Source organism: Ascaphus truei, chromosome 3 (genome assembly GCF_040206685.1).
Source record: "Ascaphus truei isolate aAscTru1 chromosome 3, aAscTru1.hap1, whole genome shotgun sequence".
Taxonomy (NCBI): domain Eukaryota; kingdom Metazoa; phylum Chordata; class Amphibia; order Anura; family Ascaphidae; genus Ascaphus; species Ascaphus truei.
Genome location: NC_134485.1, coordinates 376,531,695 through 376,559,484, shown reverse-complemented (window position 1 = coordinate 376,559,484; position 27,790 = coordinate 376,531,695). Strand labels below are relative to the sequence as shown.

The window sequence follows — 27,790 nt, the reverse complement described above, 5'->3', positions numbered from 1 at the left end:
ATGATCGTGACTACACCTGGAAGATTAATTGCCACTGATGCCGGATGCCAGATACATATCCAGGATACAACACATTCGGAGCAGACGGTGATGGTCTTGGGAAGGATACTCTCCAGAGGACAGCATACTAATCGAGTTAATGCAACTCAGCAACACGCTAATTGCAAGACTGTTTGTGAGTGTGTTACCTTGAGTTTTTATGTTATTTTTAGTTTTTTACATTAAATAATGCACTAAGTTTTTTTTGGTAGTTATTCATTAGACTGTGATGGTGCCAATTGAGACATTGGGCCTTATTCAGAAAGCCTCGATAAGGCCCTTATCGAGCACTTATCGACCAAAATGGCTACTGTTATTCAGATAGCCTCGATAAGTGCTCGATAACGGCCTGTATCGACGCAAAATTTTATCTCCGTCCAAAATTCGCTGACTGAGCAGCGATCAGGCCCTTATCGACCATTTTCGGAGGGTTGATAAACTCCCGCTATTCAGAGACCCGCGATCGGGTGTCGCGGCCCATCGCAGCCCATCGCAGGCTTAAAAAACGATTTTCTACCCAAATCCAATTCCCCACAAAATTGTTGGACAATTGGTGGGGAGATGGCCTCAATGAGCTGTGATGGGTCGGGACTTAGAAGAAATCAGGCCCCTTTCCTGCCTCGGATTGATGCCGGGGGTCTCCGGAGCTGCTAGCCATTAATAGCAGCTCTGGACCCCCACGGCATGCATCCGAGGCAGGAAACATGAATGTACAGCAACTTCATTACCTTAGCGGCTAACCGCTAAGGCAATGAAGGGGTTAAACACCCGTGCCAGGCTTACTGTAATAAACATACAATACAATGCAATACAGTGGCTATCGGGGGTGGGTGAAGGGGGAATTTGGCTCTTAGTGGCTGTTTAGGCATTGCGGGAGGGTTGCGGGGGGAGTTAACCCCTTCATTACCTTAGCGGTTAATGCCGCTAAGGTAATAAAGGGGTTAACCCAACCGCTACCCCCCCGCAAGGTCTAAACACACATCCTTAGGGCTAATACCCCCTTCACTCACCCCTGAGGCCTAAGCACCCACCCCAGACTGACTATACCCACCCTATACCCATTGAGTAGTATAGTGGTACATCATACGCATATAATAATAATATGGGCATGATAAGCCTCTATAGCACTCAATGAGCACCCTAATAAAAATACAGTAATACACAAGACACACAGTAATAAAACCTAACTATACTCCCAAAAAACACACTTCACTAAATAAAATCAGTAGCCAGCTAATCCAATCAATAGAAGCAATTACAACATCAACAATGAATTAATTAAACCATTACCCAATCAAACCAATTAATCCCTAAAGCAACTCAAAATGAATAGTAACACTTAACAGCCAATCAGGTGGCTGTTCACCATTGTGAGGGTAAATGTGACGTCACAAGCCATATTTAAGGCCGTGACGCCTCATTTGAGCCCAAGAAGCCGACGAGACAGCATCGGCTGGGATTTAACATGGGGTTTTATGGATTGACAGATGAAGAAAGAAGATAAAGAACAACAAGAAATGGTTACAGATGAAGATAGAAGACGGTGAGTACAGAAAGAAAAAAGAAGTTTGGGGTACCTGAGCCGGATCCTGATGGATGATGGCATCGGATGCTGTTGGAGGCCTTCAAGGTATGTGAGCTTCCTGTTACCCCGGGAGTCGGAGGGCCACCGCTTCTAATGGTAAGTAAGATATTCTATGTTTGTAAATGTCTCTTTTTACAGGTCTATTTTTTGGGTGTGTTTTTTTATTTTTTGGGGGAGGCACATTGACTGGTAATATATTAATCTGTACCTCTTTCGGGTACAGATTAATACATTATTATGCCAATATTTGGGGGGCATTTCTCGCTTGTTATTGCATTTAATGATGTGGAAGTGATTGTTTGTTTATGGTTAATGTATTAAAAGGTTTGCGATTGGTGTTCACTTGTACTTCAAGTTATATTATGTTAGCTAATGTGTTTTATGGATACTTCAGAGATAGTTTTAATGCATTTATTTGTCTTTTAATGGTTACATTAATTAATGTAGGATTAATTCATTGTTTACATTGGTTAGTGTTACTATTCATTTTGAGTTGCTTTAGGGATTAATTGGTTTGATTGGGTAATGGTTTAATTAATTCATTGTTGATGTTGTAATTTCTTCTATTGATTGGATTAGCTGGCTACTGATTTTATTTAGTGAAGTGTGTTTTTTGGGAGTATAGTTAGGTTTTATTACTGTGTGTCTTGTGTATTACTGTATTTTTATTAGGGTGCTCATTGAGTGCTATAGAGGCTTATCATGCCCATATTATTATTATATGGGTATGATGTACCACTATACTACTCAATGGGTATAGGGTGGGTATAGTCATTCTGGGGAGGGTGCTTAGGCCTCACGGGTCAGGGTGGGTTAACCCCTTAATAACTATAGCGGTAACCGCAAAGGTGATTAAGGGGTTAGGGACCATTAGAATGTATTTTTTTTCAATATATGCTTTCTGGCAACGGAGGACAGAGGGACCTGCTGTTGTGGTAAGTATAACTGTATTTATTTATTTTATTTATGTATGCGACTGCAGTGTTTAATAATGGGCAAATAATATATTATCCATATCTGGATAATAGTTAATTTGCCCATTACTGTACTGTATGGATTTGGGCAGAGCGGGGGGGGGGGGGCGTGTATTTATGTGTTTTTACATATTAATTTTAATATATATTTCTTTAATAGTGTAGAGGTGCAGGGGGTCTCCGGAGCTGAACCACGTTGGTTTTATGTCCGGGGACCCCCTGCTTCCCGAGATACAGGCCTCTTTATGGGGTGCCGGTATCTCCTATGCAAGGAAATGTTCCGGTCACGTGACGCGGGACATTTCCTTGCATAGGAGATACCGGCACCCCATAAAGAGGCCTGTATCTCGGGAAGCAGGGGGTCCCAGGACATAAAACCAACGTGGTTCATCTCCGGAGACCCCCTGCACCTCTACACTATTAAAGGAATGTATATTTAAATAAATAATTTTCGGGCGACATTTCCACTGGGAGAGGCGGCTCTCTCAGAGCAGCTCTCTCTGCATCAGAAATGAATCGCTGGTTTTTGCCTTTGCAGAGGCTCGAGGCTCTCGCTGGCAGCAACTCGCCAGGTTTGGGCATTCTGCTATCACAGGTATTCGAGCCTTTCTGAATACCGTGATAGCAACGCCCAAAAAACATTCATTTTAAATTCCCTGGCGAATTTTTTTATGAATGTTCTCTGAATAAGGCCCATTATCTCACAGAAACTCCTATTGACTTCAATGAGAGATTCCTTGAGATCATATCCTGATCAGCACTACCACAATTTAATGAAAACTCACCAATGAGTAGAGAAGATCGGTACAAGAGACCATTTATTTTTGCTATGATAATGACATATGTTGCAAAAACCTTCTCCAAGGTGGAAAGCAAAGTATAATATAAACAGGTGAAAAAATGATCGACTAAGGGGATGAACAAATGTAAATAACAAACCTGCAAAAGAATGTCTACCTCCATAAATGAGCCAACACAGAAATATGCAGTGTAATTTTTGTACACATATTTAAAACATAGCATCCTGTAGACAAGATGTTGAACAATTATTTCAAAATAAATTCCAAAAATAGCTTCTTGCATCAGTATGCACAGTATGTGTGTATTACAGTATTAAACAGTACATCCAGTCAGTTGCTCCTTAAGATTCCAATGATACCATTAGAGTTACCAAACGGTTGCATAACTTACTATCAGCATTGCCATTTACAAATGCATTCCTCATTCACATAACCATCTTATCTGTTTTTGTGATAAAATTATTTGATAAGAAGATTCCCATAACTGGAAAAACATTTCAAAAGAGTAGTTGCACCAGAATCACAGAAATAGTATCAGATGGGTACAGAACGTAGAAACGAGTGTGTGTGTGTGTGTGTGTGTGGGAGGGGTACAGACATTAAAAGACAGTTACTGCTGCATATACCAAAGGAGGGTGCTCCGATCTCCCTCCAGGCAATCCAGAAAGATCTTCAACAAATGACAATAAAAGGCACAGCGCACCAGAGTGAATGGCAGAAGGTGTATTAAAAACCCACAAATATATATCACAAACTCACATAAATAATAATAATAATAAAGTTAAAATGAGCTCCTTGCAGTCCCGGTGAGAGCAGGAAGGTCCAAAGATGTAATACAGATGGGACCCAGTGCACTAGGTCCCCAGACACCAGCTCGCAGCACTCGGGAAAGGAGGAGGTCACACTACAGGCTCAGCAGCTGATTCGCCGCTGAACTTCTGTATTACATATAAAGAAACATCTTATATTATATGAAAAAATATATATGAGACATACGGTAAACTGAAAAACCTTTGTGGTTAGGACGCTAGTCTGAAGAGATAAAAGAGTGTATATAGAATATACCATTAAACACCCTTAACATTGGGCTGGGAAACCCATAGGGGTTAATGGAGCTGTATGTAGGTCACAGGACTATTTGCAGAGCATATAAATCAGAACATAATAAGCATAGAAATATATATGTATATTAGTGGTTGACAAATCACCAAAAAATCTACTCGCCACACAAAAAAATCTACTCGCCACCTAGTACCAAACGTATGCTGCTTGGGCCAATAGGAGCTCGCCACGATGTTAAATCCACTCGCCCGGGGCGAGCAAATGTATAGGTTTGTCGAACACTGTGTATATATACTGGTAGGTGTTTTTAGATCACTTATAATGCATTTCCTCAGTGTTTAAATGTATCTATTGTATATAAACACCACAGATAATAAAGTGTCTCTCGGTATATACTCAGACAATGTTCCCCTAAAAAGGAACCGCATCCAGAATGAATTAATTCTGATATATATATGTAGTGGTCAAACACTGGTACCATATCATAGGAGAAACACTTACATATGTATAGTTGTTTGTTCCTTCTATTCCACATATATAGTGTATGCCGATAATACGGAAAGAAATGTTACAACGGAATACTAACTTCTTTCGAGTGAATCCCATAATATCCCCCGATAGTATACGGCATGGGCAATATTGCTACATAATTTTTTTTTTAAACAACAACTGTTCAAAGAATATAACATGTTTTGAGAGCAATGTTGCCTGTCACTCTGAAACTGCATTCTGCATATTACACAAGCATACATATAGAGGTTTGTTGGTTTGGTTAAACATTGCCAGCACGCAGTACAATTTAGCCCTAAAACTTTTAAAGACATTGTTAAAGTCTTTGTGTACTGCACTATGGATGTTGGAAAGCATATTAGTATTAATATTAAACGTGTACGTAAATAACGGCATTGTTCTGTATTTTTTTTAACCTCGTCCACTTTTTTCCATACCTAAATAAATAAAAAATGAAGAGCATCAGGGATGAAAATGATAGTAAAAAAAAAAGGTCTACCAATAGGAAAATGTGCTTAGTACTGTAGATCTGTACCTTCCATTTGCTGCAAACCTTTTGCAGGTTGAAGTGAAGTAGTTTGGAGAAGAGGTTCCACACGTGCAGGTGGACAATTATTTCCAGGTGTTGATGCAACAGAAAGTGAAATTGGAAGGCTAATGGAAGAAGTAATTTCAATCAAATCTGAACTGTTCCACAGTAGAATATTTAAAAATGATTCTTTTGTAGCTTTGCAATACTGAACTATCATTATTGTAAAACAAGTAAACAGTTGATGATGGCTGTAGAATTTTAGCAATAAATTGTGAATTTACATACTGTACACTGGGAGTTTGTAAAATCTTTAAAAATCTTTGATTTTTTTTCTTGTTTAGCATAGTAATATTTTATCAATATTGTGATTATGGTGCAATCTATTTGATGGTCTGTTAGGTACTTTGATATAATAAAGAACTAAAGAAATACAAGAAACAATATGAAGTTAGTTGGCGTGTTATCATTATTAGGTAAATAAATATTATTATTTTTTTCCAACCAAAGAAGTTTTTATTGAGTGCATGGTACAATTATCACATTTTCTACCAACCCATTATCTTATATAACAGTACCCATACCAACTGATTTTATAAGTAGACTCACGCAAGACATACCGGGGTTACGCACAGACCAACAAGACTTACAATCATACTACACCAGGGAGGAGGAAGGGAGGGGGGGGGGTGAGGCTGCCACAGAAAGACTTCAGCTCTGCTGGGCTCATCTTAGAAACTACGGTTCCAGCAAGGCTCTGGGTCTCTTGGGCTTTGAAGACTTCTGGTCCGACAGATCTCAGGTTAACTGCAATCGTAGTGTTGGCGTCTGATCTCTCGAATGTATCCTAGCCCCTGCTCGCTCATTTCGCTTCCGAATTTAGTTGTCCCCTCTTGCTGACAGTATTCTATGTCTCCCCGTCCCCTACACTCATCCAAGGAGAACGCGCCTAGAGCAGTATTTTGGAGGCATTGATCCCTGGGATATCGTTCAGGTCTAACCATGGAGACCAGACTTTGAGAAAGTTTGTGCCGGTGTCGTTAACCAGACTTGTTAACTGTTCCATCCGGCAAACGTGCCAAATTCTATTCCTGATTTTTGGGATATTTGGTAGTTCCGGCTGCTTCCACAATGCTGCGATTTCGCACCTCAGGGCAGTTGCAAAATGTGCAATTAATTTGTGCTCCGACCTGTTTAACCCCGGGGTGCGTCTGGCCAGCAGAAACAACCAGGGGTCTAAAGGGATCGCGCAATTGAGAATTCTCTGGAGCCAATTTCTGATATCTTCCCAGATTGGGAGTATCTTGGTGCAACCCCACAGCATGTGTAGCAAGTCTGCCTGCTCCCCACATTGTTTAGGACACAATGGGGGGTAGCCCCTGACAAACTTTGATAATCGCAGTGGGGTCAGATACCACCTCATCAGGACCTTATACGCGTTCTCCTTCAATGTCGTGCAAATTGAGCTCTTAGCTGCCGCCAAGACGATATAGTCCCAGTCCTTGTCCTCTAATGTGTCCCCTAGATCTCTTTCCCATCTATTCTTATATTTTAATGTCACGTCGGCGTCAGGATTCGGACAGACCACCGCTTTGTACATCGTAGAGATAAGTCCCCTGGTTCCTGTTCCAGTAGAACAGAGCTGTTCAAAATTAGTGCGTTGAGCTCGAATGGGAAATTTATCATAAAAAGCTCTTAACTGGAGGTATCTAAAGAATTCTGAATTTGGAACTGATTTTTCAGACTTAGGGCCTCATGCAGTAAGCGACGATTATGTGAAATCGGCAAGCTTATCGATTAGTCATGTTATTGGCGTTTTTCCCTCTCCGTATGCAGTAAGTGCCGAATACATTCAAAATCAACCAGAAAACAAATCCGCCCACTCTCACGATGATGAGCCGATCACACACAGGTGTATCGGCGTGCGTGGCGGGGTGCTGTTAGGTTGCACAATCACAAATCTTGCTGAATCAGGCGAAACAAGCATGTTTTTGATTGCGCGCCATATTTAAAGGCAACGTGTACTGCTAATCATTCTCTGTGTTGTTGGGAGTGAGAGAGAGAGAGAGACGCACAGAGCTGGACGATTGAAGATTTGCATATTGACTGAGAGACTTGTTGTGTATTGGGTGAGCTTTGTCCTTTGTTGTTTTGTTTACATCTTTGTCTTGTTTTATATGTGGAAGTGGGTCGTGTGATTGCCTGTACATTTCTTGTCTGTTTTTTGTGAGTGCTGGAAGTATGCCCGCAAAGCGTGGGAAGAGTGATGCTGGTGGGAGTGGGAGTGCTACTCGTGGGAGTACGCGTCGGAGTGAACGTTCTGTTCAGGGGAGTGATGTTGCTGGTGCACCGAGTGGTGTTGCTGGGAGTGGGAGTGCTGTTGTTGGGAGTGGGAGTGCTGGTGCTGCGAGTGGTGTTGCTGGGAGTGGGAGTGCTGTTGTTGGGAGTGGGAGTGCTGTTGTTGGGAGTGGGAGTGCTGGTGCTGCGAGTGGTGTTGCTGGGAGTGGGAGTGCTGTTGTTGGGAGTGGGAGTGCTGTTGTTGGGAGTGGGAGTGCTGTTGCTGTGAGTGGGAGTGCTGGTGCTGGGAGTGGGAGTGCTGTTGCTGTGAGTGGGAGTGCTGGTGCTGGGAGTGCTGGTGCTAGGAGTGTGAGTGCTGGTGCTAGGAGTGGGAGTGCTGGTGCTAGGAGTGGGAGTGCTGGTGCTAGGAGTGGGAGTGCTGGTGCTGGGAGTGCTGCTGGTGGCGCAGTTGCTGATGGGGTGTCTGGTGGTGGCGTGCTTGCTGGTGGTCAGCTTTTGGAGGCTCTTCCATTGGAAGAAGGAGAGTCCAGTCAGCACCAGCCAAGCTCTGACCCTAAACCTGCTCGGAAAAAACGTGTGGAGAAGCCACGTAATCCTCGCTTCAATGACCAGGAAAATAGGGCTCTTGTCACTGGCATTCTGGAGCACTATGACAGTCTCTATGGACATTTAGTAGGTAAGTGTAACTTTACATTTATTATTCAAATACATGTGATCCTAGGTCATCTGAGTTTTGTTCATATGCAAATATGGGTACACAATATCTTTCTATGTTCATTAGTGTGGAAACACAGCTTTTTATCATGCCTTACAAGGACAAATAAACACAGGCGGTCAATTTGCCAGAACTGCATACAATATGAATGCAACCTTGCTTACATGTATAGGTTTAGTAGTGAATGCTCATGTGCTGCACATATTACACATAAAACAGCATGTTTGCTATCTCTTGGAACAGCTAGCAGTGTAGGAAACTGGTGCTTATATTATTATTAATTTACCTCATATCTTTTATATGTTTTTCAAGGGCGGACAAGTGCAGCAAGCAAAAAAGAAATGTGGGACACAATAGTCATTGGTGTCAATGCCTGTGGGAATAGTGTCAGGGACAAGTATCATTGTCGGAAAAGATTTGATGATATTAGGTCCAAATTGAAAAAGAAAATACAAGACCAACGCGTGCATGCTACTGGCACTGGAGGTGGGCCCACACCACAACGTCTCATATTGACTCCATTGGAGGAGCTGCTTCGGCCAAAATTACTTACCGTCGTCGTGGAAGGCTTGGCTGGTGACCGTGACATTGGAATTTATCCGTCACAATTTCCAGCAGGTGATAAATATTACTGTACTAGGCGTGTCGTTGCTTACAGTTATTTTGCATATTTACACTGCTTTTTATACTGTCTTCACAATATAAGCATACCTGCATCTATATATGTATATGTCTGATTCTGTATATATATATCTCAAAATAGACATATATGTAGTAGTCCTACTAAAAGCAGTAACTAATATAGCACGTGCCATTGCGTGCTCATTTACATGTGAATTCCCAAAATGCATAGCTGCAGTGGAAGCAATTGATGGTGGGCGAAGATGGGGAACAACAGGGTAGTACACATGTGTAACACATGTTCATGAGAAATTATTAGTAGCTACAGGTACAGAACAGAAATATGTATCATATTATTGTGTATTTTATTGATTTTACTCCGACAAACATGACATTACTGCCTATTTTAAGCATGCATCAAAGAAATTGCATGTAACGGCCTACAAACATCACTGGCACTAACACATCTATAGTTGCTTATGAAAAGGTCCATTTTTGCTTTATGTCATATACAGACAGCATAATGAGGCACACGTATCATATGTTATGTCATTGTTTTCATAACTTAAACACTGCAGATGACTACTTAGCTCATCTACCATTGTGTTAAAGCAGCTGCAATTAATATCTCATCACAGCATACACTTCAACAGAGGGGGTGGGGTTCAGCACACACACTAATTACAGCCTCATTTCACGGTCAACTTAGTTCACACCATTTGCACCTGTTTCAAGTCATTGAAAGGTGTGGCTGATTAGGCTTTTTGGGGAAGGGAATACCTTTCTTACAACCTGAATAGCACAACTGAAGTTAATCACACTCATTTGAAAGCTTAACTCTAGCTACTAAATGCCCCAACAACTCATTACTTATCAAAGCGTACGTCACACATTAGTTCACTCATATCTATAGTTGAACTACTATGAAAGACACATTATCACACACTGCATGTGTTGTCTTGTTGAGTCACAGCCACATTCAGGTGTGCCACATCTTCGATTAATGTACCACACATATCCTCTACCAAAAACAACACTTTTTGCAATATGACCACCTTCATGATAACCATTGTGAATGGTCATCTCATGATAGTTATGTACATTATGATACTGATATCACTACACAACATATGATTTTTATGTACTCATTTAATCTATTTATCCTCACGCATTACTGCAGAAACATAGTATGTTGTATGTTAGGGAACTCAAAAATTCTAAGTACACAGGCATGTACAGTGTTATTACAACTATTTATGTTCACTTTCACACACATTTTCGGTTAAGGAACTGATGTTGTTAGTTAATCATAAATACAGAACATACAATAAGTGTTTGTTCAATATTTACACATGTAAATGTAAAACTTATGTTATTGTTATATATAGTTGCCCCTGGAGGACATGTGTCACCTGAGATGGAACAAGTGTCTTCACCTGGGTCAGCCAGCTCAACACTACTAGAAGGTGAGTGTATCATTTGCTGGCCATATAATATGTGCTCTTCTATATGTTATGTTGTCATGTGCATTATTTGTTTTGCACATCTTCTTTAAATAGGATTACTTAGTGTCAGTGAAAATTAAGTGTAAGGCAACATGTATTGTGTTAGTGATGTTAATTATCATGTAGGACTTCTGAGTTTAGAGCAACTTTTCATTCATTCATATTTCATACTGAGTCCAAACATTATTCGTAAGTCAAGGTAGTTTTTAATGAGGTTATAAAACGTATGCTAACATGTTAGGTGTTACTTAGGACACAGTACAATTACATAGTAACACAGCATACATTAACATGCCATTTAATAATGTGTACATTTCTTTTTAGAACATCATGGTGATGAGGATGATGAGTATGATGAGGATGACGCCACAGAAGAGACTGAAATACAATCATGTGACCATGAAGAGGTGCCAATAGAAACTGTTTTACCGCCAAATCGTCCATCAACTTCCACATACGATGCAATTGTAGCTTCAGAGGGAAAAATAGTGGACGCAGAAAATCGTCGCCATTCAGACATGATGACAGTGCTGGAAAGGATGATTGGACTGCAGGAAGAAACAGTATCACAATTGGCACATCTCCACAGAGTCTTCATTGAAGTGCCTAAACAGTTGCAAAAAATCAACACCTCATTCGAAGCATTAGTTGTTCAGCAAACACAAGCTAATTACTGGAGAATTACTAATGTACCACAATTCAACACCTCCCAGCCAGGATCTGTTCATGCAGGTCAGTTTTCACCACATTCATCTGATATTCATTCACCAGGCCCAAATGTTACCGGTCAAGTAGCAGACATTGCTGTGCAGGTTCCTGATGACATCCTACCGCTGCCATCTGTACAAATTCAGCAGCAGACACCTACAAAGGAGGCGACAAAAACAAAACAAGACACACATGAAACAGACCAACCATCACTTGTGCAGTGTCTACCAACTTGCTCACATGTGTCACTGGGCACAAGCCCTGTCCGTGAACAGTCACTACCCAAAAGCCCTGTAGGTGAGTCGCTGCCCAAAAGCCCTGTAGGTGAATCGCTGCCCAAAAGCCCTGTAGGTGAGTTGCTGCCCAAAAGCCCTGTAGGTGAATCGCTGCCCAAAAGCCCTGTAGGTGAATCGCTGCCCAAAAGCCCTGTAGGTGAATCACTGCCCAAAAGCCCTGTAGGTGAGTCACTGGCCACAAGCCCTGTAGGTGAGTCACTGGCCACAAGCCCCGTAGGTGAACAGTCACTGGCCACAAGCCCTGCCCGTGAAGTGCCAGAGGCCACTCAAAGTGGCTCTGTTGTGCCTAAAGTTGGTGGCAAAAGAAAAAGGAAAATTCAAGAGACAACAAGCAGGCCTGTTACTCGCTCGCAAAAGGAACAAAAAAAATAAATGTTATAATTCAGAAAATATGTCTTTGGCCTTGTTTTGTTGACTTCAGATTATCTAATTACTATTGTATGTATGCTGAAGACTGTGTTGTTTCCAAACTTTCAACTATGTTCTTGTACACGTGAAGTTTTGGAAATGTTAACACTCATAATTAATTGTGTTATAAATATTTATGTTGTAATCGTCTGTTCAGTAATGGTCCACCAGGAGCCAGTTGCTAAGTTTAGAGAAGCTGCCATTGACTTTGCAGCAAAACATTGCATTTGGGTGTGTTAATTGATGTAAGAATTGCATATGCATATTAGTCACATGCAATTATTAAAACACCTAAGTAAGTGCAAACATCTTTCTTGTACGTGTACAGCAGGATTATGTGTAAATTATTACTTACCTTTGCCTTGCTTGGCCATTGTAATTTTGTCCTTTAATCAGTTGTGTGTTCGTTTCTATAACATCTCAGAATGTATAATAATATATATACACACACACACACACACACACACACACACACACACACACACACTGAGTGAGTGTGAGTGTGAGTGTGTGAGTGTGTATATATATATGTGTATGTATATATATATGTGTATATATATATGTATATGTGTATATATATATGTATATATATATATATATATATATATGTATATATATGTATATATATGTATATATATATATATATATATATATATATATATATATATATATATATATATATACATATATATATATACATATATATATATATACATATACATATATATATATATATATATATATATATATATATATATATATAGTACTATATAAACTGGTATACACAAACTAATACACTTCATGCTTCCTTGTGAAAACACTATTTTAATAATACAGGCCTAATGTTTGAGAAATATCCTAAGTATGAGACTCTAACAGTATTGTGCTTAAACAAATGTTTATTACTTAATTCAATCATGTTTCTCACCATTTAAATAGGTTTCATACAAGGTATACTTAATGCCATCAATGTTGTGTGTACTCCTGCAATATAAAAAAAAATAAAATATAATATATAAATATATATATATTTTTATAAGAGATATATTTATATATATATATATATATATACACACGTATTTAAACTCATGCAGACAGGGAGTTAACCAGACTTTCACATACACACAGAAATGTAAGCGGGGAAAAAACATTTCTTTTTGCAGGTGTGTTTTTACTGATATGCCTGGCTAAGAAATATTTTCACACACTGGTCTTTGTTAGTTTTCAAAAAAACACTATGTGAACGCATTCAAAGTCTAGGGATGTTTTTCACAAACGAGATAAAAGAAGGAGAAATGTTTCTCCCACAGTCCCATATCACGAACCACAACTGTTAACCCAATTAGACAAACAAATCCAATTGGCGTTTGAAATAAGGAGTCAAAGTAGTTAGTTTTGTTGACCTTGACAAGGAAAAACAGGAGTTTGTTAGCCATTCAGCACATTCATTTTGATGAGCAAATAACACAGACCTGCACACAGCTTTTGTGCTACTCAGACATGGCTGATGAATTCGTTAACAATATTAATCCCCTTTTAGGGTATAAGTACATGATCTGTGAAGCCATCTTGAACAGTCGCGGACAGAAAGCAAGCACACGCCAAATCGATGATTTCATTCGAGCAAAATATCCTTATTACCAAGACCGTAAGCATGCACGGAATTTTAATTCCTCAATAAGATTCACTTTATCAAGTAATGACTTTTTTGAACGTGACCAGGATAAGCTACAACACACCTATGGTTTCTGGAAGATTGCCCCGGAAAAACAATTTCTCCTGAAAGACGGCACTTATATTGTCGTGAAAGGCATATTTATTCCTAATGGCAATAGCAATGTATCCGCTACTACTGATCCGTTTGAATCGATACGTGCTGCAATATCTGCAGCCTCCATTCCTGAAACCCACATTGTACAAGAACAAAAGTACTATGATTATGTACCAAGCCTTTCAGCTGAAAATGCATTGGAATGGGAACCCGAAGAAATGAACCTACCTCCCGACCAATTATTTGAAGAAAGCAGTGGCGATTCCTATGAGCGCATCCTGGAGGAGATATGTGCCATACTGGATTCAGCGGTTGGGTTAAGCGTGGATGAAAATGCCTTGCATTTCTGGAGCGACCAGTTGCAGCCAGGCGAAGAGTTAATTCTAGAAGAATGGTAAATATAACAATCGTTATGCGTTGACTCTGCGTTTAAATTTTTTTTTTTTTTGTAACCACCATTTTCACTTTCAATGCGTGGATACAGCGTAACATTGCAGACTGCATAACATGTAGCGATCACAAACAAATTGTTTCCTAATACAATATAGTAGGACCTGAAAGAGTAGTACACATTGCTGACGGAATAAATATACGTACTTTCCTATCCCTTTAAACATATTAGCAACATTTTACCATTACTCTAACACATACCTGTTTTGTTATCATGCAACATCTACAACATTGAAAACCGGGTCCACCACGTATGACGTGGGACCCTTGTCATGGGCCAAGGCGTCCTTAAAAAGGATTAGTGATGTAAGTCCCGCCCCCAAGCGACGTGCGCGCCTCAAAGCCTATTGGCTGTCATGTTTTGTTATAGTAACGGTAACTGCAGTGTGTGATGCGTGCGGCTCAGTGTTTGTAGGCGTACCCTGGGCGTTAGCCGAATGTTAATTGAGTGGGAGGAGTGTTAGCGTGCGTTTCACGCTGGCTTAACATGACGTCACACGTATTGCATTTGCGCATTGTGTTATCGGCCGTGCTTTCTGTTCAAACACGTCTGTTTAAAAAGAATACAGATGTACTCGTTTAGAACGAATGTAGTTTCGTCTTCATTGTATTTGAAATAAAGATGTTATGTTTACTGGTATTTTCAACATGTATTGAACGCACAACGTACGCTTTGTTTTGCGCATGCGCTAACAGTTAGTGGAGCCAAGCGTGAAGTGCGTGCGCACACAAAGATGTGCGCGCACATCTTTCAGTATACAGGCAACGTTCACTTCTTATACATAGTTATGCCTGCTACAAATTTAAAGAAACATTACATACTGATGAACAGTTTTACTTCTAACATATAAGTGACTGACGTGTGTATCTACACAATCATATAGAGCTGCGTAACGCGTTGTCACGGATGCATATCTAGTAAGGTGCCATCTTTGACCATCATGTGTTTGCTGTATTTCAGAGATGTCGGGGAAGATACAATCGGATCAATGTATGATTTCAGAAGAGTCTACCTTTATATGAGATGATTGTGAGGAGGAGCCACCGACTACTATACTACATATGGAACTAATTTTATATTGCTTGCAGCGCTTATTAACAAACAATTAAAAATGTGATACCCTTATGCCTATATTGCATAAGCACTTAATTAACATAATGATGTTGCAAAAGAGTGCCTCATGAATTTTTATTGAGTGTTCTTTAATGACTACTAACATTTTATGACATGGTGTGTTTTATATATAACAACCATTCCCACTCTGCTAACACATTTGTGTATTCTAATATGTAATGGAACGTATGACTGTCGAAACTATGTAACAATAATAATAATAATATGAGCATGTTCATGTATAGGGCTGCTAGTTGTACGCAGCGATTTACAGACACATGTTTCAGCCTGAGGTCCCTGGCCCGTGGAACGTACAAATGTTTTTTTGCCGCATGAGGCACAGGGAGATAAAGTGACTTGGCCAAGGTCACAAGGAGCCCACACCGGGAATTGAACCAGACTCCCCTGCTTCAAACTATCAGTGCCAGTGTGTGTCTTTACTCAGTGAGCCACTCCTTCTCCCAATGTAAAGGACACTTACAACCAAGTAGCCATTTATTTTTAAAATCTCTTGTTACATGGGTATGTAGATAAAATGGTTTGGGACTGTAGCAAATAATGTTACTGGCCAGATGTTATGGTCCCCTCCAATGCATGATGTTCTGAATATGACATCACCATCATGTTATGAAGTACGTTTCTGTGTATATTTCATTAACCTAACTAACTATAGTTTACTGTGTTTATTAATCGTTTAGAAATACATAGTATAGTCAATATGATGATATAAGCTACCATAATAAAGCTGGTGTTATCATTTGTCGGTGTTATACATGGATCCTACACCAATTGATAGAGACACAAACAGTTGTCTTAAAAAGTGTGTCTATGCTAGTGATGAATGTGCTCCCGTAAGTAAACAAATAAGTACAGTTATCCCCTTTTCTCCAACCACCTCTATATTACATTAATGGAAATTATAAGGAAACATACATAAAATGTGATGAAATGTGAGTAATCATTTTGTAATACAATGCACATGAAAGCTCAAGAGTAGCTAAATGCATATACATGATACAGAAAGTACATATATGTAACATTTGTGTTTAAACCAATATGTTGGGTTTTTAGTTCCAATAATTATAGGAAGATTGAGGTAGCCACATCTTATGAGAGATGTCAGCAAATATACATACCATGATCAGTCATACTGGAGATATACCTATAATGCAAAGGAACAATATATAAATTGCAAACATTGACATGCCATCTTCAGTACCGTAAACAACACAGCAAAGTGTGTATTTGGTGTTAAATGTACAACACCATGTATATTTCATGACATTCAAAATGTAAATCAGCCTGGTGTACACATCATATGGATGTACATGTTACACTGCACCAATAACATTGTATGTAAGCATACTAGAAGCATGAATGATTATGGGCATAATATGTGTTTTGTCTTAGCATAAGGAATAACACAATGCTAAAATATTATTGCTTTGTTACCCAAGTTGTATTCACATACACACAACTAAAGTACAATTGAAGAGGGATTATATAACCTGTGCAACAATAACATACCGGTGCCACATCCCTTTGTGCACACAGCAGAGAAAAGAAAGGTGTGCAACCCATATTCATCTGTGTCCTAACAGAAGGTTATATAAAGAAACATTATTGTTAATATAACATAATTAAACTATAAAAGTAGTACTAGGAACATATGAGTTTGTACTTACAAGAAAAAAATGAATTGATGAGATTCTGTCGTGTCTGGCCACCACTGGCTGTTTGTTCATTTTCAGCAGCTACATGGGTGGGATGCTCGTCTACCAAAGCCTCAGCTAGGTCTGACTGTACATTGTGCCTGAGTGCAACATTGTGCAAAATGCAACAGGCAAGGATAATATCAGACACTTTTTGAGGCTTGTATAGAAGAGCCCCACCAGTTCTGTCCAGACACCTAAACCTGGTCTTGAGTAGGCCAAATGTCCTCTCTATAACAGATCTTGTAGATATATGGGCTGCATTGTACCTGTCCTCTGCTTCAGTTTGAGGGTTTAGCACCGGAGTCAAGAGCCACGGCCTAATTCCGTATCCTGAGTCACCTATAATGAATGGAGCACACATAAGCTGACATTAGTGATCAAATTGTACAATGCCAACATTCCTAAATCAACATGTGTTTTGTGTTAGAACATGTAAATATGTACTCACCCAGCAGCCAACCAGGTTCAAAATGTCCCTCTTCGAACGCATGGAAGACTGAAGAGTTCCTCAGGATAGAGGAATCGTGACTGGAACCAGGGAACTTGGGTACCACATGCATTATCCTCATCGTGGCATCACATACCACCTGTACATTGAGTGAATGGTAGTGCTTCCGATTGCGGTACACATGCTCACTCTGACTAGGTGCAATCAAAGCAACATGTGTGCAATCGATTGCACCCAGCACAGATGGTATCCCTGCTATATTATAAAAGCCAGTCCTGACTTCCAGCCACTCTGTTGCCTCTGTAGGAAAATGAATATAATTCCTAGCGCGTCTATTGAGTGCATAGAGAAACTGGGTCAAGGCCCGCGAGAATGTAGATTGCGAGACCCCGCCCACTATGCCCACAGTTGTCTGGTATGACGCGGAAGCAAGATAATGTAATGAGCACAGCATTTTAACAAGCCCAGGGACTGCACGACCTCTGGCTGTGAAAAAATCTAAATCCCCCCTTATCTCCTCATAAAGAGCTAAGATTGCTGCTGAACTCAAACGATAGCGACTTACAATCTCCTCCTCACTCATCCCATCTAACAGGGTTCTCTCCCTGTACAGACGCGGACGAGGCACAAGTTGTCTCCTCTGTCTTCTCCTCTGATCTCCTGTCCCTCTACCTGTCCCTCGGCCTGTCCCTCTCCCTGTCCCTGTCGTATCCGCGTCACTGTCACTGTCCCTCGGTGTGTCCCTACCTTGCCCTATATCATTCTCTTGATCAGCAAGCATGTCATAGAAAAGAATGTTCCTGCGTCTCCTAAACATTCGCAACATTTTGAAATGAGTAGCTGTGAATGAGCAGGTAATGTGCGTCCTTTAAATAGGTATGTGATGATGTCAGGTGACATAGTAAAATGCAAGGTGTTACATTAACATAATAAAGTACTTCTGTGGCAAGCTGTGTGCACTTGTTGTTCTAAGTATTTGTTGTGTGTATTCTGCAGGGAATGATGATATTTGGCAATGATGTGACGTGAAGCTTTGTACAAAGATTGCTTGCAAATAAATAGTTGCATGTGCAATGCATGTAACACTTGTGAACGCAAGAGTCAGTCATGTAATGAGACAAAAAGGCTGAGATTGACGTGGGAAAAGTTTTGTGTAACATGTGTAATTATCCATGTTATTGTGACATGTTGGCAACAATGAATAGTCGTGTGCATATGCATGCATTTGTGTAAGGAGGATAGTTGGTATAGAATGAGTTTACAAGGTGTCCCAATGATGAATTACTGTACATGTGTGTATAAGTTAGGTTGAAGTGCTTGTAATGCAACGGTTACAATGTAAACATGCAATGTGATTGAGCGTCCAATAAGTGACGTCATGAAAATAGGGAGGACCCAAAAGTATATGTAAACATGAGAAGACAGATGTACATGAACGTTTAAAGATGCGTGTCACATTACAAGCATTGTGTAATGTAAAGGAAGATGAATATACTGTGTATGTGTGACATGTGTGACATGTGTAACATCATGTAAATAATTGTCGCTGAGTTGAGTAAAATGTGTGATATGATGTGAGGTTCTCCTTTAAGAGTGTAGTATAGTATTTTCCCTTGCCACATCATCACATGATGAGTAATGTGACCCGCAAATGCTGAAAACATGTAAAAGTCGAATGTTATGCAAATAAGACACATCAGCTGTGACACAATGCAGGGAATGCCCCCACACTGTCATGCAAATCCCCCTTGTATTGTGAGCAATGAAACGTAAACAGTACTATACTGTTATACGTCCCCGCTCCATTGACTTCCATTGATGTACAGAAGATTTTTTTTTTCAAAGTGCCGTTCCGGCAGCCTTAGCGATCGTTCTCCCGTCCAAAATGCCAACTTTAGTTGGCGGGAGAAATCGGCCATAACATCTCAATTTCGTAGTGCCGATCAGCCCCGATAAGCTGTTTTTTTTTGTTGAATCCAGCCGATTTAAAAAAGTGGCGATCAGTGTCGAAAACAGGCTTATCGGCAGGCGACTGGCCATAACCAAATTATCGGCTCCGAAACCTGGCGATATGAAGCACTTATCGGCGCTTACTGAATCTCAAACCCAATTTTGGCTATAACATGGCCATATTTCCCTTATCAACGCTTACTGCATGAGGCCCTTAATTTGCTCAAATGGTTTGATAGAAATTCTACCCTCCAGGTGTAAAAGGCGAGTGTAGCCCTTCTGTGTCCATATAATGAAATCCTTCTTCTGCAGGCCCGGAGCGAAATCAGGGTTTCCCAAAATTGGGGTCATCAAGGAGTGTTGTCTCATTAAGACATGTTTATATTTGCTTTTGTCCCATACTGCTAAAGAGCCGACAATCGCGGGGAGCGGGTGTTTGAAGTCCTTGCGGACTTTATTTGGAAGCCAGATCAGGTCCTGCAGTGCCACCGGGCCACAGCAGGCCGCCTCCAGCTCCACCCAACACCTCCGACTAGGGTGGGTGTGCCACTGGATGATTTGGGTTAATTGGGCCGCTCTATAGTATGACAACAGGCAAGGTACCGCTAATCCTTTTTTTGTTGTGGGCCGAATTAGTGTGTTAGTTTTGACGCGGGGGGTTTTATTACCCCAGATAAATTTCACCATTGCGGACTGTAACCGAAGGATCTCTTCCCTGATTATAGGGACCGGAAGAGTCTGAAATAGGTACAGAATTCTGGGAAGGAGATTCATTTTTAGAGATTGAATCCTGCCAATCCAGGATATGTTGTACCCTGCCCATTTCCGGAGATCTTCCATCAGTGTCCGAATTAGTCTGGGGTAATTAGCTTTATAAAGGGTGCCTGATTGTTTCGTGATATTTATTCCTAGATATTTTATGGAGGAGGTTTGCCATTTGAATTCAAAGTTCACCGTGATCAGTTTCTCGGTAGCTTTAGGTAAATTGATATTTAGGGCTTCTGATTTTGCCTGGTTAATTTTAAACCCCGATATCGCATTAAATTCCCCTAATAATTGGAAAACGTTCGGCAGAGAGGTGAGGGGCTGTGATAGTGTGAGTATCACGTCATCAGCGTACAGGGCCACCTTATGTGGCTGGTCACTAATTTGGATTCCTGCTATATTCGGGCTAAGGCGGATGTGCGCCGCTAGGGGTTCAATACATAGCGCAAAGAGAAGGGGTGACAGAGGACATCCCTGCCTGGTGCCGCTCTTTATCTGAAATTCTCCCGAGGGGAAGCCCTGGTGTCTGACCTTCGCTGTCGGTCCCCGATACAGAGCGAGAATTGCCTCTATCATTCTCCCCCCCAATCCGAACGCTCCCAGCGTCTCCCTCAAGTAGGGCCAATCAATTCTGTCGAACGCTTTTTCTGCATCTAAACTAAGCACCATAGACGGGATATGTTTTTTTTGCGCCAGATCAATCAAGTCGATAATCCGTCTGGTGTTATCAGCTGCTTGTCGACCGCATATGAACCCTACTTGATCTGGATGGACCAACTTGGACAACACCTGGTTAAGGCGGTTAGCTAAAAGTTTGGAAAATATTTTTGTGTCAGAGTTTATTAACGAGATGGGTTTATAGCTTTTACAGTCCACTGGGTCTTTTCCTTGTTTGTGGATTACTGAGAAAGACGACTGGAGCATCGAGCTCGGATGGGGGCACCATCCAGGAAGGAATTACATAATTTTAGTAGATGAGGAGCTAATATTTTGTGAAATTTCTTATAATAGAGATTGGAGAAGCCATCTGGGCCTGGGGCCTTGGCTGCCTTTAATGACTTCATTACCTCTAGGAGTTCCTCGATAGTAAAGTCTGCCTGTAGTGCGTCCCTCTCCTCTCTGGTCACTTTAGGCAATTGAGCCTCTGTTAAGAACGTCTTTAATCGTGCTTTTGTGGTTGGTGTGTGTGCCACCTTCGCCCCATCGTAGAGGGTTTCGTAATATATTTTTAATTCGTTAACTATTTGTTTGGGGTCAGAGGTCAGATGCCCATGCACTGTTCGAATTGCCTGAATTTGGGAGACTTGGTTTTTGTCTCTTAGTTTGTTGGCAAGTAGGGTATCTGGCCTGTTTGCTTTCTCAAAAAATTTCCGCTTAGACCATGTCAGCTCCTTTTCAGCATGGGAAGTTAGCAAGATATTAAGCTTGGTTTTAGTGTCTAGCAACTCCTTAAGGGTCATTGCGTCTTTGTTATTTTTATGTCGAGTTGAGAGGACTGCCAATTCTGCTTGTAATTGATTGATTTTCTTGTCCTTCTCTCTCTTTCGTCTGCTTGCAATCCTTATGAGCTCTCCTCTCAGAGTCGCCTTATGGGCTTCCCATAAGGTAGCCTGCGAAGTCACACTTCCCGTATTCTCCTGAAAGTATTCCCTGATTCTATCCCCTACATTTTGTGCATTTTCGGGGATTTTTAGTAAGACTTCATTGAGCTTCCAGTTCGCCCCTGGTCTGTCTAGGATAAAATCAGAGCACCGCAGCTCTATCGGTGCATGATCTGACCACGAAATATCGTGGATGCCCATGTGGGAGATCTGTGAAACCACTCTACTGGATACAAAAAGGTAGTCTATCCTACTATATCTGTCATGTGGGTGGGAGTAGAATGTAAAACCTTTATCCTGTCGGTGCTGTTCTCGCCAAATATCTAAAAGGTTATTGGTTCTCAGCCCTCTAATCCAAGTTTGTCTTATCCTTGAGTTAATTTTACCGCTCGGGGTGCATCTATCTAGTACTGGATCTAGCGTCTGGTTAAAGTCGCCCCCGAGTATTACACAGCCCTGCGCTATCCTCTGGAGGATAGAGAAGAATCTTTCTAGGAAAGTTTCCGTGCCTTCACTTGGCGCATAAATGTTTGCCAGCGTGATTGGTTGACCTCTTATTTCGCCGCTTATAATTAGGAATCGGCCGTTGTAGTCTTTTTTAATGGTCTTAATCGCAAAGGGCAAACGGTTATGTACTAGAATGGCCACACCTCTCTTTTTTTTGGTGGCTGAAGCTGAGAACCAGTTCTTAAACCTATAATCAATATATTTCGGTGAACTAGATTTAGAAAAATGTGTTTCCTGTAAGAGGATGATGTCAGGGTCAGTTTTTTTGTAGTCCGCCATAGCTAGTCTGCGCTTCCCTGGATTGTTAAAGCCTTTCACATTATGTGATATAATAGTAATCCCTTTACTCATGATTGCAATTCCAAACCTTTTCTCTTGCGTGAGCAACCGTCGGAGCCCATGATGTCGGCGGTGAGGATGGCTGGTGCCTCTGGGATTGATTCCACCTGTCAGCGAGCTGGGCGTGGCATGGGAATACAGAGGGGGACACACTGGGAAGACACAAAAATACACAATTCAGCATTCATTCCAACATTTAATAACTGTCCGGGGACTGGGCGGGAACTAGCTCCCCCAATCTCCTTCTTTGCCCTCTCCAGGCGTGCAGCCTGGACGGAGTTCGGGATGGCCCTCCATCCCCCTCTCCCGCCCTGCTCGGCTGGCCTAGACGGGACTTCCATGGGCCACTCGTGGGTCTTCTCTCCCACGCCCATGTGGAGACTCATGCACAAAGCCTTCGCGAGGGACAGCATCCCTCCCCCTCTCTTGCCTGTGCAGTGTAATCGTGTAACGACAACTTTTTGTTATTTATGCTCTTAATTTTAAATTCAACTGTTAACTTTAAAAGTAAAGTGTAAGGTTCAGAGTGCAACTTCTTGCCCCTGATCGCTAGCCGCTCGTGCATTCCTGCCTGTCTCTGTCTTGGTATGTGCCTCTACAAGCTGCTGCCCTGGGATTAGGTATGTTCAGCTAGTTTCCTGCTCCTTATCTGGGCCTCCTTGTTTCTCTAGCTGTGACCCCTGGACCTAGCTGTGTGCTGTGAGTGGTGCGTCCCTGTTTAATGATTACTGCTGTAGTGCTCTCGTTACTATGTCCCACTCTCTATTATCCCCTTCTATCTGTTATCTGGCCATGTGTACCTCAACCCCCTCGTTGCCTCTGATGTCCGCTCGCTTCCGCTGCACTCTGTGCCGCATTTGGCTCGTCACTCCTTCCGCTACATGCCGCCGAGTTGTAGGTGAGTGTTCTGGCGTCGCCACAACAGTGTGCGCCGGTACTCGCGGGTTTGCGGCCTCTTCCGGCATTGGATGATGATGACTTCCGGTATCGCCTTCAGTCTGCCTCCTCCAAGATGGCGCCCGCTCTATTTCCGGCGCCGTTCTTCCGGCGGCCGCCTTTTTCCCTCAGCTAGCCCGCGAAGAAGGACGTCCCCTCACCTGCTCCCGCGTCTGGAAGCGCTCCACTTCTGCAATGAAGCCATGCGGTGAGGCGCTTGCTGTGGCGCCATGTTGGATGCCTTGCGTTCCACTGCGACCCGCCATTTGCAGCAACAGGTAGGGGTTTGTATTTTTGTTATTTTTCCTTTTTTCTTAGGAGGATTACAGGTTTCCAGTACAGTCACTGGTGTCTCAGAGCACTCTTGAGACAGGGCGCGTTTCATGGCAAGCAGTCCAGCACTCTTAGTGGCATCATCAGCAGGTTATTGGCCCTGTCAGGCAATGTGGCAAGCTCTCTATTTAACAAACTGTTGGGTAAACCTCTACCCTAACTTTTAGGCCGTGTATTCAGTCAAATGGATTTAGGCATTCGCCTCAAATTACTGCGGGGATCGCCGGGTCTCGGGGTGATTTGGAAGGACCTACGGTGCTCCACTCTGTCTCCTCTCGTGCCTCTCTCCTGGGGCTTTTTGTCGGGCCCTCCTTCAGCCCCAGTTTATTGAGGAAATCCTCACTCTCTCCCGGGTCCTTCATTGATATGGCCTTCCCGTTCCTTATGACCAAGAGGCCGAACGGTCAAACGATATCGAACTGCCCGGTCCCGCAGCAGTTTAGTGACGGGTTGCAGTGCTCTTCTCCTCATTAGTGTGATTGGGGATAGATCTTGGAACAACTGCATCGTGGCTCCCTCGAACCGGCAGGCCCCCTCCGCTCTAGTGCATTTAAAGATTGCGTCCCTTGTTTTAAAGTAATGTAGCCTAGCGATAATATCACACGGTTGCTCCATTGCTGCAGGGTGGCTTCTAAGGGCTCTGTGACAGCGGTCCATGGCTCTTTCTGTTGCATGTATGTCGGGCAGGAGTGTTTCTAGCCACCTGGATATGAATTCCTCCACATCTGTGCTTGCCTCCGGGTCCCCGCGCACTCTAATATTGTTGCGGTTTTTGGCATCCTCCTGCCTGTCCAGTATCTCCGCTATCTGGGTTTGCATGTGCGAGGTTCTTTTATCCGCTTTCTTTATCTGCTTAGATGCGGTCACCATCTTTTCCTCGAGGGCCCCTGTCCTCTCCCCCAGACCCTGTACCTCGTTTTTTAAGTCCTGGAGCCCGACATAAATCATATTTTTCATGTCCTGGTATAGGCGATCAAAATCGCAGATTCGGACAGGCATCTGTGTGGGCTCATTTGTGGGCTCGTCATAATGTTACGCCGGAGTAGCCCGCAGACCAGACCTTCCCTAGAACTGAGGTGGCAGGTATGAATACACACACCGACAGAGCGAGGGACATGTCTGGGTTGTGGTATTAGATGGTGCCAGGCCAGATGGGGTGTATTGCGTGAATACTTGCCGGTACCGTTTTTCAAGAAGAATGGTCGTTGCCGTTGCCGAGATCAGGGGTAGGAGACGTATGGAAGGATCGAGGTGAGGGCCGTGGTCGAAGGGAGCCAGAAGGTACGTAAACAGGAACAATCCAAAGTCGAGAGCCAAAGGGGGTAGTCTGCCAAGCCGCGTCAAAACCGAGAGAATCAAAGAACAAGCACTGTGAAACACCCATACAAAAACTATGACGAGCGAGGAAGCACAGAACAGAGAGGGTATATAAAGCTGGAATAGCCAACCAGGAGAGGGGGCGTGCCTGGAGGAGCCAGGGAGCTTCAGTGCATTGGATGCTGTTCTTAGAGCTCAGGTGACACTCAGCAAGAGCCAGATTGTAACCGTGCGGTGTTTGGTGGCGGAGCCTGAGTGGGGATAAGTTCAAGGGCTTTTGTGTGTGCACAGTAAGTCCGACGTGTGCATGAGAGGAAGCAACGTGGGGTGCGCGCGGGGCGGCGATTCTGCGCCGACGGCTGCGGCACAGAGCGTGGAGGAACAACCTCGTGGAGCGTCCCACCATGCCGAGGGGTAAGTGATGAAGCTGAAGGGGGCTTGTGTGGTTGAAGTGGAAGGCTCTGAGCTGTGTAAGGAGAGAGCCGTGAGCTCCGCCTGAGGCGCTGAGTGCTCACATTCCTAACAGTACCCCCCTCTTCAGGATCGGCCTCAGGACGATCCAAGAACGGCTTGTCCGGAAATTTCCTCCTAAAAGTCTTCAGGAGGCTGGGCGCATACAGGACAAGTGCGAGTGTATTCCGCAATGTCTTTAGACATACTGGGCCACCAAAAGTTCCGACGAATTAAGTCTAACGTCCTTCTGAAGCCCGGGTGACCTGCGGGTTTAGAAGAGTTTCCCCAATCTAGGACCTCTGGAATGAATCTGGGCGAGACGAAGAGCCTGTTAGAGGGGATCGCCGTGTTTGAAGGGATCTGTTGCTGGTCCCTTTTGATCTTGTCTAGCGATTTGAAGGTGGAAGTAGCCAAAATTCTTTCGGAAGGTAGGATAGGTTCCAAAGTTGCCTCAGGCCTGTCTTCCGAGGAGTATTGTCTGGACAACGCATCTGCCTTCACGTTCTTCGTTCCCGGGATATAGGATAGGTGATAGTTGAAGCGAGAGAAAAAGAGTGCCCAGTGAGCTTGTCGAGTACCGAGGCGACGTGCTCCTTCGATATAAAGTAAATTTATGTGGTCCGTTAAAATAGAAAATGGCTCCCTTGACCCTTCCAACAGATGTCTCCACTCTTGTAGTGCCATTTTAACGGCCAATAACTCTCTATTGCCGACGTCGTAATGCCTCTCGGCGGAGGAGAATCTCTTGGAGAAATACGCACAAGGGTGAAGTTTATCCTGGGGCGAGTACCTCTGTGATAGTTCAGCCCCTGCACCGCAGTCCGATGCGTCAACTTCTATTACAAAGGGATGATCCGTGTTGGGGTCGTGCAGGATTGGTGCCGTGACGAATGCCTCTTTAAGGGCCTGGAAGGCGGATTTAGTTTTGGCGGACCAGGCCCCTTTCCTAGTCAACGCCGTGATGGGGGCCACTAGAGTGGAGAAATTGTGAATGAACTTCCGATAGTAATTCGCAAATCCTAAAAAGCGCTGGATAGCCTTGAGAGTTTCTGGTCTGGGCCATTCCGTAACTGCCTGGAGTTTACCTGGATCCATCAAAAAGCCTTCGTCCGAAATAATGTAGCCCAGAAATTGGGTAGAGCGTTGATGGAAGGTACACTTCTCTAGTTTGGCGTACAGGTGATGTTTGAGTAGACGTGAGAGCACGTACGAGGTGTGACGAATGTGATCCTGGAGATTTTTGGAGAAGATCAAAATGTCATCTAAATAGACAATAACAAAGATGTTGAGCACCTCCCGAAATACGTCATTAATAAAGTCCTGAAAGACAGCCGGTGCGTTACATAAACCAAAAGGCATGACGAGGTACTCATAATGCCCACAGCGGGTGTTGAAGGCCGTCTTCCACTCGTCGCCCTGCCTGATGCGGACCAAGTTGTAAGTCCCACGGAGATCCAATTTGGAAAATATCTTTGCCCCACGCAGTTTGTCGAAGAGTTCCATGATCAAGGGGAGAGGATAGCGGTTCTTGATGGTGATACTGTTCAAGCCCCGGTAATCAATACATGGCCTCAGAGTATCATCCTTTTTCTTCACGAAGAAGAACCCTGCTCCCGCCGGGGAACTGGAGGGCCGTATGAATCCTTTCTCAAGATTCTCCTTTATGTAGTCTTCCATGGCTTGAGACTCGGGTATCGACAATGGGTAAGTCTTGGACTTGGGCAAGGTGTATCCTGGGACCAAATCGATGGGAAATCGTAGGACCGATGAGGAGGCAATTGTTCTGAGCGGACCTTGTTCAAGACCTCGCGGAAAGGGTGGTACACAGGGGGCAGAATGGAATCCTGAGTCATTGTGTTAGCCAAGAGTTTGGGAGACTTCCCTGACCTCAGTTTCCAGGTGATGGGGGTAGGTGAGACCCAGTCAATTGGAGGGTTGTTCTTCTGCAACCAAGGTAGGCAGAGGGTTACTGGCGTACCTGGGGCCTGGATGGCGTCAAGGACCAGGGTCTCGCTTTGGGAGTAGGTAGATAGGAGGAGAG

General features: G+C 42.8%; 1 protein-coding gene across 1 annotated transcript; it reads left to right on the top strand.

Moving 5' to 3' along the window:
* On the top strand, window positions 1-24,014 carry LOC142490776 (uncharacterized). Its single transcript, XM_075593194.1, has 4 exons — window positions 1-175; window positions 10,522-10,599; window positions 10,963-11,697; window positions 23,965-24,014. The coding sequence occupies exons 1-4, from the start codon at window positions 1-3 to the stop codon at window positions 24,012-24,014; spliced, it is 1,038 nt and encodes a 345-aa protein (XP_075449309.1).
* The last annotated feature ends 3,776 nt before the right edge of the window (window positions 24,015-27,790 follow it).

Bases quoted from the DNA above. Each gene is read 5' to 3' on its own strand.
- LOC142490776 (XM_075593194.1), top strand. From the start codon at position 1: ATGATCGTGACTACACCTGGAAGATTAATTGCCACTGATGCCGGATGC. The intron at 176-10,521 runs GTGAGTGTGTTA...TGTTATATATAG, and splicing joins CGCTAATTGCAAGACTGTTT to TTGCCCCTGGAGGACATGTG. The intron at 11,698-23,964 runs GTGAGTTGCTGC...CTTTTTTCTTAG, and splicing joins GCTGCCCAAAAGCCCTGTAG to GAGGATTACAGGTTTCCAGT.